The sequence below is a fragment of the Drosophila ananassae genome, chromosome 3L (assembly GCF_017639315.1).
Source record: "Drosophila ananassae strain 14024-0371.13 chromosome 3L, ASM1763931v2, whole genome shotgun sequence".
NCBI lineage: Eukaryota > Metazoa > Arthropoda > Insecta > Diptera > Drosophilidae > Drosophila > Drosophila ananassae.
Window position 1 is genome coordinate 16614971 of NC_057929.1, and position 19453 is coordinate 16634423.

The 19453-nt window shown below is 40.4% G+C and overlaps 5 protein-coding genes and 1 long non-coding RNA gene across 6 annotated transcripts; 2 read left to right on the forward strand and 4 right to left on the reverse strand.

The window, feature by feature from the left end:
• On the reverse strand, nt 1-2252 carry LOC6494062 (protein PTCD3 homolog, mitochondrial). Its single transcript, XM_001961023.4, has 2 exons — nt 1764-2252; nt 1-1709 (listed from the first exon to the last, which is right to left on the reverse strand). Exons 1-2 carry the CDS (start codon nt 2097-2099, stop codon nt 78-80), a joined length of 1968 nt encoding a protein of 655 aa, XP_001961059.1. The 5' UTR covers nt 2100-2252; the 3' UTR covers nt 1-77.
• A 193-nt stretch (nt 2253-2445) lies between these two features.
• Nucleotides 2446-5180, forward strand: LOC6496520 (glutathione S-transferase E14). The gene is made up of 4 exons (XM_001961024.4): nt 2446-2662; nt 2721-2921; nt 2993-3115; nt 3208-5180. Exons 1-4 carry the CDS (start codon nt 2510-2512, stop codon nt 3424-3426), a joined length of 696 nt encoding a protein of 231 aa, XP_001961060.1. The 5' UTR covers nt 2446-2509; the 3' UTR covers nt 3427-5180.
• Nucleotides 5181-5474: 294 nt separating this feature from the next.
• Nucleotides 5475-6342, reverse strand: LOC26514806. The gene is made up of 4 exons (XR_001408783.3): nt 6291-6342; nt 6070-6214; nt 5829-5990; nt 5475-5641 (listed from the first exon to the last, which is right to left on the reverse strand). It is a non-coding gene; the product is annotated as an uncharacterized LOC26514806 (long non-coding RNA).
• Nucleotides 6343-11802: 5460 nt separating this feature from the next.
• LOC6496521 (muscle-specific protein 20) lies at nt 11803-12971 on the forward strand. Its single transcript, XM_001961025.4, has 3 exons — nt 11803-11960; nt 12083-12415; nt 12482-12971. Exons 1-3 carry the CDS (start codon nt 11931-11933, stop codon nt 12671-12673), a joined length of 555 nt encoding a protein of 184 aa, XP_001961061.1. The 5' UTR covers nt 11803-11930; the 3' UTR covers nt 12674-12971.
• A 29-nt stretch (nt 12972-13000) lies between these two features.
• Nucleotides 13001-16504, reverse strand: LOC6494061 (putative leucine-rich repeat-containing protein DDB_G0290503). Its single transcript, XM_001961026.4, has 3 exons — nt 14778-16504; nt 14624-14720; nt 13001-14561 (listed from the first exon to the last, which is right to left on the reverse strand). The coding sequence occupies exons 1-3, from the start codon at nt 16290-16292 to the stop codon at nt 14152-14154; spliced, it is 2022 nt and encodes a 673-aa protein (XP_001961062.1). The 5' UTR covers nt 16293-16504; the 3' UTR covers nt 13001-14151.
• A 38-nt stretch (nt 16505-16542) lies between these two features.
• LOC6494060 lies at nt 16543-18983 on the reverse strand. Its single transcript, XM_001961027.4, has 3 exons — nt 17186-18983; nt 17028-17124; nt 16543-16968 (listed from the first exon to the last, which is right to left on the reverse strand). The coding sequence occupies exons 1-3, from the start codon at nt 18845-18847 to the stop codon at nt 16586-16588; spliced, it is 2142 nt and encodes a 713-aa protein (XP_001961063.1). The 5' UTR covers nt 18848-18983; the 3' UTR covers nt 16543-16585.
• Between the last annotated feature and the right edge of the window lie 470 nt (nt 18984-19453).

Sequence of the window (19453 nt, forward strand, 5' to 3'; positions counted from 1 at the left end):
TTAATTATTTAAAAATTTGTGTGTTTATTATTTAACAATTCTGTTCATATTAATTATAAAACTATTAAATAGTTTAATTATTTTTCGAGGAAACTTTCCCCCACCAGCGACTTCAGCTTGGCCAAATGCGTTTCGTTCAAGGTGAATCCATTATGAATGCGTCGTGCCAGTGTACTGGATTCCATGTTATTATCCACGGCATACTGAAGGGCAGTTAGTGCCTGGCTAGGGGACTTGTTCTGTATACTGGCTTCCACAAATTCCTGCAGTGCTGTTTCTGAGGGTGTTCCGGGAATTCGGTGCTGATTCTTGTCGATATGAGCAAACACTTCAGTGGCTTTCTCGAAATTATCCCCGCGGACAAGCAGAGTCAGGATATCACCCAACATTTGGCCTGTGAAAGAGACCTTACGCAGTCGCTTGACGGCTTCCTCCACCTTTTCGTACATATCCAAGGCCACCTTTGCGCATTGCTCAGGTAGCTGCTGATGGGCGGGTGAATCTGTGCTTGGTTTGTTGTTTACCATAATCCGTAAAACGTAGAGCAGCAGGCTCTCGCGGTGCGTGTGATCGAATACTACCATATCGGACCAGATGCGCGGTACGTGCTCCACGGCACCGTTGATCTCGACAGCCCTCAGGATCTCCTCCATGATACCGGGTTCTGGGATGTAAATATTCGGAACCAGCTGATCGTAAGTCTGCATAAAGTCCTCGATCGTTTCCGTCTGGCAGAGCAGAGCCAAGAAGTTGCGATAGTAAATGGATTCTTTGAATGAATCGCCAATCAGATCGTAGTTCTTGCCGGTGTGAAGAAGCGCGTCCACCTTCTTAGCCAGGGATTTGTCATGCAAATGGTTCCGGCACACATCCATCGCTGTTGCAAAGAAATATGTGTCCTTGGGGTGAACTATACTTAGCTCCTTGCCTCCAATATCGTTTAGAATGTCCACAATAATGTGGGAAACTGGACCTCTCTCGCGGCAGAAGATAATCAGCAGATAGTAGTAGGTTCCCAAGCTGGGATTCACGCCAAGCTGCTTAAATTCAGGCAGAACCTTAAGAGCTGCTGTGCGGGCCAGCTTAAAGTTACCAAAAGTGCTAATACACTCCAAAACGGCATTCAGGGTTCCGATATTGGGACGCAGTTTTTGTTGCGACATCTCCTGCAGAAGGTCAGTACATAACTGCCATCGTTGTTCTGCAGTGTCCTTTAGAAGGCTAACAATTTGAATGATGGAGTTATAGGTGTTGGTGTCCAGTTGGATGCGTTTCTCGGCGGCTTCTTGTAGCAGCGCGAATGCCCGCTCGCCCTGCAGATACTTGGCCATTCCTCGAATAAGAGCGGCGTAGGATTCTGGAGTTTTTGGTTCGATTTCGGAGTACAGCTTCTCCGCAAGATCTCCGTCTTTCCAGGTCTTACCACTACGCTCACGTCTTCGGTTATTCTGCAGAAACCAGCGTTCCTCAATCCACTCTTCGGGCAACGGGTCCTCGTTGTTATAAAAACACACCAGTTCCAGAAGGCTTTGCTTCAGATCAGAACTAATTGCTACGCCCTTCTTTTCCAGCAGGCTGTAGACAAGCACGGCGTCTTTGAGTTCACCCTGGGAAATTAATTGGGAGAGCGAGGTCTCGTCCACCTGGGAGTCTTCCGTGAAGACCATGCTGGGAGCAAACTTTTCAATGGCAGGCTGAGCTTCATGGTGCTAAGGAGACAAAGTTAAAAAATGAACTGTTTTGAATTTGTCCACTTTACTTACCAAAAACAGATCTCGGTGCTCCTCCTTAATCCACTGGGCCGCTTTACGCCCAGACTCCTTGGACATGGCATAGGTTCGTTTCGCCGCATTGGACATCGGTATCAGGAATGGATCATCGTGGTATTTGTAGTGGGGTGCCGTGCTGTCCCTGCCCACGGTTCCTGCCAGGGCTTGCAGCAAATCTGTGGGCGAGCGCTGGATGCGGTTGGGAATCTGTATGGGGGAATCTTCTGCCGGCGCAGCACTGCTGGCTGTTGTGTAATGCACTCCACCTCCATTCAAGCTGCGGGCAATGTTTGCCTTGGGCAGCAATCTCAAATGGCGCGAGAGGTACATGTTGAAGCAGACTAACCAGGAAGTCGAAGGAGTTTTTAGTCAGAAAACTTAAAAATAATAATCAAATGTTTTTCGGTTTTTCGGAAAGTGTGGCTTATCAGCTGTTTATTCTTAACAGTAATGTTAATTAACATGGTTATCCTAACATGATTATATCGTTACCCAACACTAAGACAATAACAGTTTCGCGGAAAATTCAAATTTCCTGTTAATTAATATGTTTTACAAACGATCTTATTTCTCCGATTTTTATTAATAAACAAAACATTTATTTTGTATTTATAATCAATCATTAATATTTTTTTTTATTACAAAAGTTTATTCAAAACTTGATCAGCGACAGATACTTTAAACTGAATCAGTTGCGGATTGTCTTTCAACTTGATCGCTTGTCTACCTGATTCTTCCTTATGTCGTCTGAAACTAAGCCGATCTTATACTATGACGATCGCAGTCCCCCAGTGCGCAGCTGTCTTATGTTAATTAAGTTGCTGGATATTGATGTGGAGCTACGCTTTGTGGATCTTTTCAAGGGCGAACAATTCGGGAAAGAATATTTGGCGGTAAGTAATTCAAATTTATTCTTCACTCTTCGCAAATCTGATTCTTCTCGTCTTCTAGTTAAATCCTCAACATAGTGTGCCAACTTTAGTGCATGGAGACCTGGTATTAACTGATAGTCATGTTATACTCATTCACCTGGCGGAGAAATATGATATGAAAGGTAATCTCTGGCCAAAGGACTATGAGAAGCGCATGCAGGTCCTGAACCGTTTGTTCTTCGAATGTTCCTTTTTATTTCGTCGGGACAGTGATTTTATGGTGAGATTGCTCTGTTTTGCTATTTTTCCTGGAAATTGTTTAATTTAATTGCTTTCTATCCATGTCAATAGTCGGCGATTGTCCGCCAGGGATTCGCCCATGTCGATGTGGTTCATCATGAGCGAAAGTTGACCGAGGCGTATGGCGCCATGGAGAGCTACCTGGAAAATAACGAATATATGGCCGGCGAACAGGTAACAAATTACCTCAACAAATTGAAATTCTCTGTTCTGTGGCGGTTCAATTAAGTTTAGAATTTCGCGTTTGCTTCTACTGCGGTTTTCAGCTGACTCTCGCCGACTTATCCATTGTGACCACACTGAGCACCGTGAATCTCATGTTTCCACTGATGCGATTTCCTCGCCTGCAACGCTGGTTCACCGCCATGCAGCAGCTGGATGCCTACAAAGAAGCCAACTGCAGCGGATTGGAGAAGTTGCGCCACACCATGGAGCACATTGGCAAGTTCCAGTTTCCCACAACCGAAGCAAAGGTTGAGGAATAGGAGGAGTGCACACGATGGCTATTAAATGGCGTGTTTAATTTAGCTTTGGGGGTATGGTTGTAATTAGATATTTGCATAGCAGGTAAAGGATGATTGCAGTGGACCCTACATGGTTTTCAATTTTCCGAGAAATTACCACTTTAGTAGAAGTTTCATCAGATATCCACAAACTTTGATCTTGTATGGCTGAGAATAAATTATAATACATATATGCATATGTATGTTGGTTTTCTGTGATGAGTTTGAACTGTAAAATTATTATTCCCTCTTTGAAAAGAATAAACGCGTACTCGTTTCATGCTATTCCGGCTAATTTCAAAGCAATTTCGTGGGTGGTCGCGGCCGCGGCTCTTGACCACATTAACATATGTACATTGGTCCCTTGTTTGCTCTCAAAACACTGGCAAATATTTGGTGGCTCTGGGCCGGACGTTTGATGGTACTAATGACAGCCTGTCTGGCCTAATGGCCATATCGAGTGTACTCCAAATTGAGTTGGGTAATCCTTTTTAAGGATCGTCAGACGCTAATTGCTCGTCTCCAACCATAGAGTATTTGTTAAGGAGCCACTGACTTTGGTAATTCAATGCCCATGGTCAGCCAACTTAAACAAAGTTTAACGCACGCATCGCACACCCCATCCAGAGCCATCTTTTACAACTTTCGAAATACGTGCACCTGCTGCATCTCTTCAACGCTTGCAGTTGCAGCTTTGACTTTTGAGATTTACACAAAGAAAAGTTATCTAATTTACACTATAATATACTATTTTATTAAAATTATAATAAATAAAAAAAACATTCTTTCATAAACTGTATTAAACTATACAAATTCCCAAACTAATTTCGGATTAAATAATATCTAGTTTTATTTCATATGTATGCCAACTGTCAGGGAGCTACCGCATAGCTGTTGCTTCTTGGGGAAGACAAAACGGAAAATCTTCTGGGGGGCGTGCAGCGAAACTTTTGCGGACTGCAAGTTTTTCAATTTAGCCAGGCGTTGTCCCAACATTTATCTGCTCTTCACGTTGTCAGTGCTTGTACAGATTTTTTTTGTCATGCTGGTGTTAGGTTTTAGCTTTCTGCCAACGGTTGCCAAAAGTCCATGAAAAAATCTCAGAAATAACAAAAAAACTGGAATTATTTTACTCAAGTTACGTGCTGCTCGTCTAATATAAATACAAATGTACATTTTTATGTTCTTCCAAATGGTAACAGAGTAATAAGTAACCTTGTTAATAAGACCAGTAACTTTCTATTAGTTTTAATTAATTTCAAATAAGCACTTATAACTAATAACTTCCGCAAGCCTTTCTCACAAAATTGAATTTGAGCGAACTTCCTGTGCGAATATTTTTTTCCCACCATTTGAGCATTTTTTGTTGGCATTTTCGTGTTGGAATGAATTTGATTAAAGGCCATGTTGCTTCATACGAGCACAATCAACTTTATTTATGGTCGGGTTCCAACGCCACGCCGGACATCGGTGATGCAATTCCAGCCACCCACTTGCAATCGACCTTGGTTTCCCCGACTCTCGGAATGGAATGGGTATTTAAAAAAAAGAATTTATTGTATATACGGCAAGACGGTTTTATTTAAATCATTATTATTGTAATTATGAGGCCGGGACTTTTGAACCTGCATAAATTAGGCACAGCATAAACAAATGAAAAACGAAGTTGGGAGAAAAAAACCTTTGCCATAACATTCTACTTTTTGCCTATAAACATACACTTTTTTGTTTATCTATAGGCAAAAAGTTCACTCTAGCCCGTATTTGGCTTTTTAAACGGGAGATAACATTAAATGCAAATGAATACGAAATTCTACTTTACTTAACCCGAATCGGATGGTTTCATTCCCATGCATTTTCCACATTTTAAGCCTTTCACTGGATACCATTTTACCTTTTGGATGGACAGATCCTGGGGTCCACACTCTTACCAAAATGGATTTTACCTCTTTCATATAAGAACATCTCATTTGAAAAAAAGTCTTGGTTTGTTATTTCATTTCCTTTTTTATTTATTAAACTTCATTATATCATTTTGCACATTTAAATTTTATTTAAAATTATTTTGTTTGAATTCTTGACGAAGAAATATAGCTATATTTAATGTACTTTTATTTCATATCGAAATAAAGAACGGTCCAACGAAGATTTAATTCCCTTTCTCGTTGTTGCCTTTTGTTTACTCTTTGGCGTTTTTCTATGATTAAAAAAATACGAAATGTTTGATTATAATTTAATAATCGATTTAAGTTTATATATATATTTAATTGCATCGGCCCAGGAGTCTAGAAAGACCAAATCATATAAGATAATAGGTGCAGTCTTAATATTTTCAAATTGATTTAATAATCTTGTCTTTCACATACCAATTTTCATAGTCATACCTGTTGTAGTTTCTTGCAAGACTTAGGCCACGATAATTTTTGTAATGACATCCATTAGAAAAAGGTGCTAAAGAATGCAAAGTACAGCAAGGAACATACTCGTATTTTTCCAGATCAGATTCAGGCCCCACATTACGAACATGTGGAAGAAATGGGTTTCCGCTTCATATTACGTATGTGACAAATATTGTATTAATATAAAGATATTTAAAATTAATTCAAAGTTCTGCAAGATACGTACTTGTACTTATGCGGCTTATATTCAGGTTTTGGATTACTCAGATATTGTCGAAGAAATGGGTTTTCATTTGATATCTTTATAGATCCAGGCACCGGTTTATGAATATAACGATGGTTTTGACTTGAGGTTTTTAAAGCCATTACAACTACACAAAATATATTAAGGTTTAATTTCAAATTAAGCTTCATTTTGAAAAAATTCATTTAATTCGGAGAGCTTACATTTCAATTTGCTACTGATTTTAGTTCGAACTGTTCATATAGACACTAGGGCCCATTTTAAATCTGATTGTAAAGTTCAAAGGGACCAATTTCAGTCCATTATATTCGATTTGTAATCTAAAAATTTGCACCTTTCCACCTAATTTATTTGAAAAATTATAGTTATAAATATGGTAATATGTGTATATTATTTAGGAGGGAAACTGCGTGGAAAACTTGTCACCAATAAATGACGAGGAGAATCTAATCAAGATTCCTGCTGATGCAACTATTGGGATTAATTGGGCTTCTAAATAATAATAATAAGAATGAATTTAATGGAAGATAAGATATCGCTAAAACGCCCATAATCCAACAGGATTTTATTATAATCTATAAATGTTTGTTTGTAATAAATTCATCGCTTGGGGTGTCACATTTAAATTCGGATTTTTCTTCCAGAAATTGTTGTTTAATGTTAAAAAAGTTACCCCTTAACTCCTTTTCTTTCTGCTTAAAAAAGTTTTGTATAATTAAGGCCATAATGAAATAAGAGCAGCATAGCTGTTAAAAATTGGAGGCCAGTCAGAGGGAAACCCTAATGTGACACACATTGCCGTTTACAAATCGAGTTATGGATGACAGACGACAACTTTTGTTTCGGCCAAGAAACTTTTTTCGAGCAAGGTGGGGTGGAAGGAGCTGAGAGAAGGACTCGAGTCCTGACTCCTTGAGCCTATTGCTAACGAATACTGTGTGCAAATTGATTTAGTGAGAATGCCGCTTTGAAGTCTTTCTGCTTTGGGGGTGAATGTCAGTCAATTTGCCGAAATGGAAAGTTTCCGATGGACGGAAAACGGCGGGGAGTTGGCAAAATCTCATTACAGGCTCCTATTAAGTAGCCTAGCAGCCAGCTTTAAAGTGTTAGCCAGGAAATTCAATTAGACTAGGGCATTCCAAACAGAACACCAGCTCCCCTTTTAGCCGTCAGGACTCTCAGGCATTGGCCATTGGGTAGGTGGCCAAAATCAGCGGTGCGTGATGTTGAAATATTGACAAAGTTTTCGCATTCGGCCATTGGGACAAACGATTTTGGGTTTTAGTTCTTGGCCCCGACATTTCGATTATTAATTGGGGGCAATATTTGCTGATTTTATTTTCGGGTCAGATAGCTTTCGGCTTCTTGCGTTTCGGCCACTGCTGACTTGGCCATAAATTGAAAACCAGTCACAGTTGAATTATTGATTAAAATGTTGGCTGCTCACTCGCTTAATCCGAACACATTTCCAGCATTCACTTTCAAGATATCCCCCCGCCCACAGAATATATATGTATGTATTTCTATTTATTATTTTCACCTTGTCGGCACTTAACCGGGGTTCTGACTATAGTCTCTTGGCCAGCTGGCCAGGGATACCTTTTTGTTGTGGTTGAGTGCTAGGCCTCCAACTTGCGGTCCTCCTGAATTTCTAATTAACCTTTTTTGGTTTTCTGGGGCGGTGGTGGGGCGACACCCTCTGCCTCAGAATTGTTTATCTGAGTTACTCAGAAGAAGATTTCGTTAAGACAGTTGTTCGACTGAATGATATTGGGAGAAAGCCAAACAAAACAGAGAACAGAGCCAAACAAACACCAGAGAACCAACAAACAAAAAGTTCAAAAGATTCCGTATTTCAAAAATTGCAAAGGTAAAATTTAAAAAAAGATTAAAACCACTTTATTGTTAAGACAAAAGCTTAACTCTTTTATTAAAATAAATTACCGAAAGTAAATAGTATTTAGAGTTTTGTTGTAAGTTTAAAATCTTTAAACTATAAATAGTTATAAAAATATATCTTTTTAAAAAGATGACCTTCTACGATAATATCTAGAATCCTTCAACAATATCTTTATAATTTATTAAAAAAGTATTTAAAAATATTTTTGTTTTCAAATAAGTTGTTTAATTATTGCCTGAAAGGTAAACATGAATACATCAAGCATTCTTGCACCATGTTTCTTTGTAGCTATAATGGGAAAATGGGAAATTTATTTAATTGATTTTGTCGCAAGATGCGGGAAAATGTCTCAAAAAATTATGAGAAACTTATAAATAACTATTCCCACTGGCCACTGGCCATCGTCCAATGCCATGATCGAGGCGCGGCGAGACGAGACGTAACTCGGTTTAGTGTTTATTTTTGTTAACAAAATGACGACATTGGGCATGATTTTCCAATTAAATGTTGAGCTTAAATAAATAATGTGTCTATTCTTAGTCGGCAAACTCACTCGGAATGTGGCACGATGTCTGTTTTCTCCGTTTTCTGCCTGTTTGTTTATAAATGAAATTGCAGCAAGACAATTGAGTCTGGGTCGAGAGGGATGCGTACATTTCGATTCGAGTAGTCGACAATGGTTGACTCAATTTCCGTTTCCGCTCGGCTTCACTGTAAGCCAGCGGAAGTGCCACAAATGCTAGCAAGTGGTTGCTTCTCTGGGCAGACATTTTTACAAGAAAAATAAATAAATACTGTAAATAAATAAATACTAAAACAATCAAAAGACATGTCATATTTCAGTTTAATTCATTTGTAATTTTTAAAAGACTGTTTGAAAAAAAAAATATTTTTTGGTAAATTAAAATATCTGGAATTGGTAGTTTTCCTCTGTGCATTTTGTGGTCCTTCTCCCAACGACCTAATTCTCGCTTGACTTCATTTCGGATATGCTTCGCCTTTTGCCCATTTTTGGGGTTATTGTGCGTTGGCCATTTTGCTCGCAGGCCTTGGCCTTTGTTGAGTTTTTATGCTGATTTATGGGAAAATAATCCCCACCAACTTAGCGCCTAGTGCGACAGGATATAAAGTGGCTTTCGCCAGGATGTTTGCCCGCCCGAATCTAATTTTCCTCGGCAAACAAACACCCGACCGACGACAACATATGCAATTTGGCCAAAACGACGTTGGCCTGATGAGAATGCAGGATAGAAGGCCCCCATCTTGCCAAAGGACTCGAATAAACATTTAATCAGGCGTATGTTTGAATTGCAACTAGGGCTGGGATTGGGCTATCCTCGGGAGGGTACTTCGAGAGCATCGTTCTGGTAATTGAATTTGATTCTTTTACTCTCTCCCCGTGGGAAATGCAATTACAATAATTTAATTGCCATGGAAAAAATTGCCGCACATCTGCAGGCCATTAATTAAATTTCCTCTGAAGACAATAGTCAAAACCGGGCCGCAGGCAAATTTAATTCACTTAAATGACCAAACGGCATAATCGCAAAAATTGCGGTTTACTTCAAATTCGAAAAATATTTGTTAATTAAAAAAAATAAGTTCTCGTCCCATCCGTCGAAGTGCCGCGGGCCAAGGAGTCGGTAAAAATAAACGGACACGCCATCTGTTTTCCGTTTCTTTAAATTTTTTTTGCCATCTTATTCCACTTTTTGTTTTTTATACCCTTGCAGAGGGTATTATAATTTTGGTCAAAAGTGTGCAACGCAGTGAAGGAGACATCTCCGACCCTATAAAGTATATATATTCTTGATCAGGATCACCTCCTGAGTCGATATGAGCATGTCCGTCTGTCCGTCTGTCCGTCTGTCCGTCTGTCTGTCTGTCTGTCTGTCTGTCTGTTTCTACGCAAACTAGTCTCTCAGTTTTAAAGCTATCGAGTTGAAACTTTGCACACACCCTTCTTTCTGTTGCAGGCAGTACATAAGTCGGAACGGTCGGGATCGGTCGACTATATCCTATAGCTGCCATATAACTGATTGATCGGAAATGCCATAACTTCGTTGTTTTTTAAGATAGAGGGTTGGGACTTTCCACACATGTTATATTTGATCAACATATCTTATGTACAAAATTTCATAAGGATCGGCCGACTATATCCTATAGCTGTCATACAACGATCGGAATTGGCATAACTTTGGTGTTTTTTAAGTTAGAAAGATGGGACTTGGTACAGATTCTATTTTGGATAAAATAATCTGATTTGCCAAATTTCATAAGGATCGGCCGCCTATATACGATCCGCTATATATCTAATAAAATAAAATGGGTGGCGCCACCTAGCGGACTGCGACTGAACTGCAAGGGTATATAAACTTCGGCTCCGCCCGAAGTTAGCTTTCCTTTCTTGTTTTATTTTCTTTGGGGCCAGAAAAGTGTGAGAAAAGCCTGGAAAATCTCACCGCTGACGAGGCGCAACTATTTCGGTTCGAGTCCACCTGTTCAGAAATAGTCGCACTACCCAGAACACAATTTCTTCGAGCCTTTTACGTGTATGCCATGGCTTTTCCGAAAGTTATCGAAATAGTATCCGCTCTAGCATTAGAAATCCCTCTCAGAGTCTTTGTCCCCCAAAATAGATGTCGTGATGTCCGATTTGTTTGTTTGTTTTTCGAATCGAGTTAAATAAAAAATTCATTTCTGTGTGGGGCACGAACTTTGGCCGTCAAAGTCGCCTTACTTTATCGCCCTCTTGTTTAGATTTTTTGGAAAATTTTCGATGGCTGTCTGTCCGTCTGTCTGTCCTCTTTTTGAAAGTGTTTTTCAATAACACAAGGCACATAATTCAAATGAATTGTCTGGACATTAGCAAAGAATAGAATGGCCTTCTGTAAATATTTATACTTGTTTTTCCCCATTTTCTGGTAATCTCTTTAATATGTATTAACGGATTATGATTGCAATTTACTGTTTATTTTATGGAAAAAAAGTGGAACAGAAATAATGAGGAATAATTTTGTTTATTATTATTGAAGAGGTTTAATATCAAATATTATTAGGGTAATTGAAAATTTATTAAAAATGGAAGCTTTAATGTTTCTACAAAAAATGTTCTTTGGGTGGGTTTAGTTTGCTATAAAGTATTGAAGTATATGGTTTAAAAATTTTAAATATTTATTATTATTTTTTTTAAGAATAAATACCTATAAGTATGTTAATATTTTGCAAAAATATGATGTCACTTTGTCATGTTTCTTTCTCTAGAGTCTAGACCAATGAAATTTCCTTATGGCTTTTATTTCCACCTCTGGAGAAAGCCACCCACCCATGATGTTAACCAATTTGATGTCATTTTTAATTATGACCCAATGCAATGCCAATTCCCATGGAAATTACGAGCAACAAATGCACGCGCCAGAAACGAGCACAAAACGGCAACAGGACAGCTGGCCTGGCCAGGCCAAGTCCGAAAAAATGCGGTTAACATGCAAATGAGCAGCGCATTTTGAAGAGCACGGTGTGCACATACAATTGCCCAGCCCCAAAAACAAATCAAAAAACTTTTGCAATATGTGTGAAAATTATTAAGCATTTTGCTTTGGATTTTTCCTTCCTTTCTGTCGTTTTTTTTTTCGATGGCAGATGATGATGATCTAAAATTATATCGCACGACTCATGCGGGGCGCTACGACGAGCGATGAAAATATATACATACATAGATATATCGAACGCCCACGCTACCGAATTTTCAAACACACACACACTTGACTCCGAATTCGGATATATTTTTGGAAAATTCTTGAACGATTTTGCGGGAGAACGCTCTCTCGTACGGCTGGTCCTTTAAAAGACGCATACGCCCCGTTGGCTGGCATCAGTTGTAGCTGCTTGAAGCTTTGGTGAAGATCACACAGAACCCTTACCCAAAAACCAAAAACGCAATATGTCTCTTGAGCGTGCCGTTCGTGCCAAGGTGAATAAAAAATTTTTTAAAAACTTTATTAAGTGAAAGTGAATTTACAAACTGAAAAAAGAAATAAAAACCATGGATGAAATGGAAAGTGAAAAAAAAAATTAATAATAACCTGTTTTTAGATTGCCGGCAAGCGCAATCCCGAGATGGACAAGGAGGCCCAGGAATGGATTGAGGCCATCACTGGCGATAAGTTCCCCGCCAGCGAGTCCTACGAGGATGTGCTCAAGGACGGTCAGGTGCTCTGCAAGCTGATCAACATCCTGGCCCCCAACTCCGTGGCCAAGGTCAACTCCTCCGGTGGACAGTTCAAGTTCATGGAGAACATTAACAACTTCCAGAAGGCTCTGATCGCCTACGGTGTTCCCGATATCGATGTCTTCCAGACCGTCGATCTCTATGAGAAGAAGGATATTTCCAATGTTACCAACACCATCTTCGCCATTGGCCGTGCTGTAAGTTTATCTTTTTTTTCGCCTCCATAGGTTGAGTCTTATTAATTTTTGTTATATTTTAAATAGGCCTACAAGCACCCCGAGTTCAAGGGTCCCTTCCTGGGCCCCAAGCCTGCCGATGAGTGCAAGCGCGACTTCACCGATGAGCAGCTGAAGGCCGGCCAGACCATTGTCGGTCTGCAGGCTGGTTCCAACAAGGGTGCCACCCAGGCTGGCCAGAACCTCGGCGCCGGCCGCAAGATCCTGCTCGGCAAGTAAGCGCCCTCACCTTGGATCCTGCTGTAGGACTTTTGTGGTTTCTTTTCTATCAAATTACAAACCATATATGTATGCTAAGTGATCGCACATACACACACACCAACACACATATATAAATCAATTTATATGATGATCAAAAATATTCCTCACCAACACCAAAAAAAATATAATATATATTTAAAACACTCACACAAACAACACAAAACAAAGGCTTGTGGCACCTTAAAAAGCCCTAAAATTAAGTATACGCCTAAGTTAAATCTATATATGAGTAAAATAAAGTAAATTCAAAATCCCAGTTGACGATCTTCGATTTTTTTTGATCAGTGATCACCTCTATTATAACCTTGAGATTGTGTTTTTTGTGTGGGTGTATTAGAGAGTTTATTTATCTGCCTACGGCCACCAAATGCGAACAGCAAATAGATTCTATAAATGTCTTTTCTATATCTATTCGGGAATATATCTACGAGATCCTATCATCGTTAAAAACTAAACATAAACACTCACCGATGGGGGTTGTGGGTGAGATGATGAAAAATTCCACTGAAGCGTGTCGAGGTCAACACATCTACAATGTCCAAAGTTAACACCAAAGTGTATAGGTATACAAGTATATGTACGATTAGGAATTTTCCCCTTTGCTCACCTGCCCGAGGCGTGAAATTGTTTTCACTAAAAACACATAGTAGTCAGTATGTATTGCAGGTGCAATTTTTGGCAAAAAGAAATATGCCAGACAGGCCGAGAATATTTTTCACGCCTTTAGCCTGGCACTTTTAAGATTTCTTAATTTATTATGGCCTGTCAGAGGGTATTAATGCTGGGGTGGGGGCACAAAAGTCCAAAATTAAAAACCAATGGAAAAATCTAGAAAAAACCCTTTCTAAAAAGTATCAACCAATAGCAGATAGTCTTGTTGTTAATCAATAAATCATATCGAGTACTTCCTTCATGAGAATAAATAATATCTTTCATTAGTTGTTGGCTAATTGTCGGTATTTCTCGAATACGTGTGCCAATTTCTTAAGTTTTGGGTAATTTAGAAATTTCGAATAATTCTGAATTTCCAACAATTGAATGGGAATTGCGGAATATTAATGAGAACAACGAAAAGTGCCATTCGCCTTTCCCATATTTTCTGTTTTTTTTTTTGTGTTGAAACTATATATAAAAGGCATAAATAAAAGCTAGCAGATAAATAACAAACTTGACACTGAAAATGAAGAGGGGAATATATTTTTATAATGGGTCATTAAGAGATTTTCTGTACCGATTCAGGGCTATCACTGATGAATAAGCTTATAAGTAGGAAGTCTAGCATTCTGCTCATAACTAATTAAGACTCTTATTTATAATACATATTGAAATATGACAAATATTTCGCTGATCTTATAAATTCTAAGGTCAGAGAAGAAAATCTATTTCCTAACTGTCCGATAGACCCAGAATGGTTTGTGTAAAAATCTCATTATATTTTACTCCAGTTGCGCTCTTGATTGTGCTCTTGTGAGCTTCTTGTTCATAAGATTGAAGGAGGACATGGAACTGCTGCCGGCTCGCAACTTATCTCTGAGTAGCATGACTTCCTGTTCCTTTTTCTCCACATACTCCACAGTTCGATCGTAGTCGCGCATGAGGGCAGGCATCGCCAGAATACCGCCTCGATAGGTGAGGTCGTTGAGTTCCCTTCGCATCCTTTGCCGTTCCATCTTCAGGCGCACGAGCTTGCTCTTTACCTTGTTTCGTATCTCGCTCTTCTCCAGCAGATCGAATTTCATGGATTGTAGTCTGTTTCTAATGGTCAAGACCTTTTCACGATTGTGCTGGATCTGATGTAGTTCGTAGTGGTAATGGTGTCGAGATTTCTTAAGATCCACATTCCGTTCTTAAGAAAACCGGAGATAGAATGAGAATGAGTGCGTGGGAATAAGTTAAGGACATCCTTACCCTCTAATTTTTTTTCCAGGGCAACCACATTGGCTTGTGTCGCAACAAAGGCATTCATGCTTACATTTTCCGCAACACACTCTAGCTTCTCTGCCCTCTGACGTAAAAAAGGATATTAAAGTTAAATGTCTTAACCCACCAATAGTATACATACTTCCCTAGTAACTGCCAAAGTGTGTAGTCGGGTCAACATAAACAGCCTAGTATCACTGATCTCATTCCGGACGGTGGCCATCAATCGCAACTCCTTCGCCACCATTCTCTTGAGGTAATCCGTTTCGGCATCCGGCCGGACCAGCAGCTTCCGTATAACCCCCTCCAGATGGACTTCCGTGGTGGTGGCAACGTTGTTGATGTGGACGAGGGATATGATTGCCTTATTGGACGCCAAGCCAGCTTCAGTTTTCACCTGAGCAACCCGATCAAGTCCTTCGCCGAGATTTTGTAGTGCCGCATTGTAGCGTAACTGGGCCACTGCCGTCTCTTCGCTGGAAAGTGGCTGGATATTTCTCAACAACTTGTTCTGCCGGCAGTAGCTGACCATGCGTTCGTTGAGGACGGAGTTTATATCCTTGAGCATCAGGAAATCGTTTACAAGAATCTCCAAAGCAGCGATCAGCTTTAGTTTGTCTAAATTCTCCCTGAGCAATTCGTTGGGACTCTTGTGCTCAATTAAGAAGACTACTTCGCCGACTAATTGTTCAATGAATGTGCCAATCACCATGTTGGTCTCATGGTCCTTGTTGGGCAACTCGGTGTCGGCCTCAGATAAGGACTGAGATGTTCTCGTTAAATTCAGGAAATCGTCCAGGCCTAGTTCCATGTGACTCTGGGTCTCCAAGTGGACTTCGTGATCCGATATATTCATTGTGACGCTATCCAACATCGAATCCTGTGTAGCCCGCAATTGAGAAGCATCTAAACTTGACTCTGATTTGGAGCTTTCCTCCTTCTCCTCATTTTCTTCCTCATCACTGTCGCTCTCATCGGAATCACGTTTAGATGTCGGATCCTTAAACCCACCTACATCCCCTGTAATGGATTTTAGGCTCTTAGCCGATACAGATGATTTTCGACGGCTTCGCCGACTGACGGCTGATCCGAGGGAAATGTCGGATAGATGCGGCACAAACATCAGCGACTTGACCGCCACCTGCATGGGATTCAATTCAGTTTCGTCTATAGAATCGCGACTGCTATCAACATAGATATCTGATGCGGCTATTGTCAGCGTAGAAGATGTATCCTTTACGTTTTCGGATCCGCTGGGTGATTCCTTTTCTTCAGGACTATCGCGCGTAAACTGGACAGTGGACCTCCGATCTTCCTCTATGGACATCAATTTCTGGCTTAGTCGCATAGATGTGCTATCCCCGTCCCGTTGCTTAAAACGTCCCATGAGTTCCCGAAGTATCTTCTTCCGTTCTTCCGCCTCTACTCCGTCATGTTCCGTTCCGTCCTTATTACGCGATTTGGTGAGATCCATAGTCGATGGCGTAAAGGAAGCATTCCTTACAAAATCGACCCCACTAACCAAACTGACCGCATCGCTATTCCCTACAGCTGGTTTATTTTCTTGGTTGCTATAGTCTTCCACTGCAGGGTCAGCAACTTTGGGGGTTTCTTCCACTACTTGGGGAATGTCTTCAACTACGGTCGCGTCTTCCATGTTTCTTTTGAGAGTCTTCCTGGATTTTAATAATTATTTTAATGGTTTTTTTCGTTATTAAGCTTTTTATTTAAAGTGTTTGGTTATAGTGCATAGTGTTTAAGATGATGTATTCTGTTAATATTTATATTGTTTTTATTTTGAGGAGTAGTTGTGTGCTGTGGTTTAGGTGTTGTATCATGAGTCTGTTTGTTTGATGTGATTTTCATTGGCAACTCTTCCTCCAAAATATATCAACATTTTTAGAAAATTTCAAGTTTTTAGTTTTCAATGTTTTATTGTATTTCTATTTTTTAAAGACTGTGTCCTACTCCGTGTTCGTAGTAGCTGATGCGCTTAGTAATCGCCTTCATGGATTCCTTGAGCTTCTGCACCTTCTCGGCTTTCTCCTTCAGCTTGTCCACGGTATGGTCATACTCATGCATAAGAGCTGGCATCGACAGGATGCCACCCTTGTACGCCAAATCCTTGTGTCTTTTGCGCAGTTTGGTCCTTTCCAGCTTCACCTCATACAGTCTGGCCCGCAAACTGCGCTGGTGCTCCTGGGATATCTTCAGGTCATCCTTCATTGTCTGCAGTTTGTCTTCCAGTGCCGAAGTCTTTTCCCGATTGTGCTGGAGGAGGTGGATGTCGTTGAGGTACTGGTGACGCATCTTTTTCAACTCGGAATGCCGTTCTGGGGGGATTAATATAGAAATCTAATTGGAACTAAACTGAAAGCCTTTTTGTAGTTACCCTCTATTTTCTTTTCTATGGCTACCGTGTCATTTTGAATGGCTATAAAGTCCTTGATTGCCAAGTTCGCAGTTACTGTATCCAACTCATGGATTTTCTGTGGAAAAATAATGATAATGAGTTTTAAACAACTAACCACCTTCATGATTTGAGCCCACCTTCATGATGTTACCCAGGGTGTGTTTGCGGGTTATCAGAAAGAGCCTGGTGTCACTGAGCTCCCTCCGCTTGGATGCTATGGCCCGCAAATTCATTTCCACGATCCGAGCCAGTTGATCTCTGTCCGGCTTAATTAGGGTCTTGCGCACAGTCTTTTCCAGGCGATCCTCCATGAAGGAGGTAACCTGCTGGGCCGAGTGGAGATCGAAGAGGACTTTGCTCAACTGGATGCCATGTTGCAACTTGGACATCTCGAGCTTCTTCTTAAGATGGTCTAGTACGGCCAGGGCATCCATGTATCGGGTATAGAAGTTTATCTCATCTACGGCCGAAAGCTTGGCAAACACCCGAGTGTTCTTGAGGCGCTTATAGTACTCGTGCATTCGAGTATTTAGCATCAAGTTCATATTCTTTTCGAGTATGTGTGTATTGGTGATTGATTTTAACTCTCTTATCAACTTCCTTTTGTCGAACCTGCGCCGGAGAAGGTTTTCGTAGTTGCGAACCTCCACCCCCACGACTACTTCTTTCAATAGATCATTGAGAAAATCAGTTGTTATCTTCTCCAATTCGATCATTTTCGTAAGGGGATCTTCGGTTTCTTGTTCATCGGGGAAATGGGAGGCCCTAAAACTTAGAGTGAACTCGGCGAATGTCAGGGCTGACTGTGGCGCAAGTGGTTGTGACGACTCTGGAAACTCCGGTATGTCGGACAGATCAAGTGAAACGTCAGAGCCGGCATCGCGGGCGTGCTCCTCGTTGTCCGAACCGAATTCGATGCTGGAAGAGGAGCTGGTAGAGCTGGTGCTCAATATCTCTCCAGTTAGTGGATTAACAAACGATCCTTGATCCCTAAGCTCCATACCAATACTGGCCACGGACTTTATCCGCGATAGTTGTGCCGCTAGGTGCTCCTCGGAGATGTCGGACAAACTGGGCAAATCAAAGTCCTGAAGAAACAATGCTTTTTGCTTGACAGTGTCCGGATCTTTTCCTGATTTGGTGGAAATAATACTGATGGCATCATGTGACATGTCCTCATCATTTGGAGGAGTTAATTCGCGTTCGAAAATGTCTTCGAGTGCCTCATCCCCGAGGGCATCAGAAAAGTCTGGCAAAGCATCATAAATTTGTGGCATTTCTATGGCAGGATCTTCCAAAACGTCCAAGACGTCCAGCTCGGGTTCATAGAAATTGGCCACAATCGTTTCCGGATCCTCAAGAACAAAGTCCTTTAACGAATCGTCCTCCTTTGTAAAGACCTCCTCTCGAAAGACCACTAATCTTTCGCTACTTCCCTCCAAAACAAAGCGATTGGTCATGATTTTCTTCAAGCGATCCCTGCGTTGTTGCCTCTTTCTCATCCTGAGTTCTTCCGGTGAAAGGATGACAGAGCTATCACTTGCCTCAGGAGTCTTATCCTTGCCGGAGTCAATTAATTTTGTACCATCACCTTGGTCCTCTCCATCCTTTGAAGATTCCGCCACAGCTGCATCCAATGGAATGATCTCCACATCCAAACTAGAATCCTCTACCGGCTCTCCTGCCTGGGTGATCTCTTCAGGCTTAGGCGCAGAATGAAACGAAACCGCAGGGGCAAGTGCAGGCATTTCGGTTGCAGCTGCCTCCGCGGTCTCGACAACTTCTGGTTCCTCTGCCATATTTTGTTTATCTTTCTATTAACTAAAAACTATTGTAATATTTTTTTTAAAGGTTTTTGCTATGTATTTTTTTTATGTTTTTTTGTGTGTAGTTTAGTGTGTGTCCTCGTGTGCTTTGTGTTAAATTATTTTTAGGAAACTGACAACTAAATCAAATTTTCAATAAAATAAAAAATATATAAAATTAACTTGGATAAATATAAAATTTTAAATAATATTTTTTCCTAATAAATGTGTAAAGAATGTCTTTGCATCTTTAAGATGAAAATACCGTCATAAAAAGTATTTAAAAATTGAAGCATACTTTCAGGCATTTTATTTTCACTTCTGCAATTATAATCCATAACTTTGACTTCTTAAATCTCTGGATAAATGCTTGGTTCTGTTTAAAAGTTCACTGTTTTAAAGTTCACTGCCGAAGTTCTCTTTAACAGAGAGCCAAAATCCATTTTTTAAGCACCACCTGGGGCACAGTTGAAGGTCCTAAGTAAATCCTGGAATGGCTTTAAACTTGATTGATCGTTGAGCCCGGACGAGTGCGGCAAACTTTATGACATTGATTAATTTTTAATAAATATGACAAAACGCCTTCCATGCACATTTCGC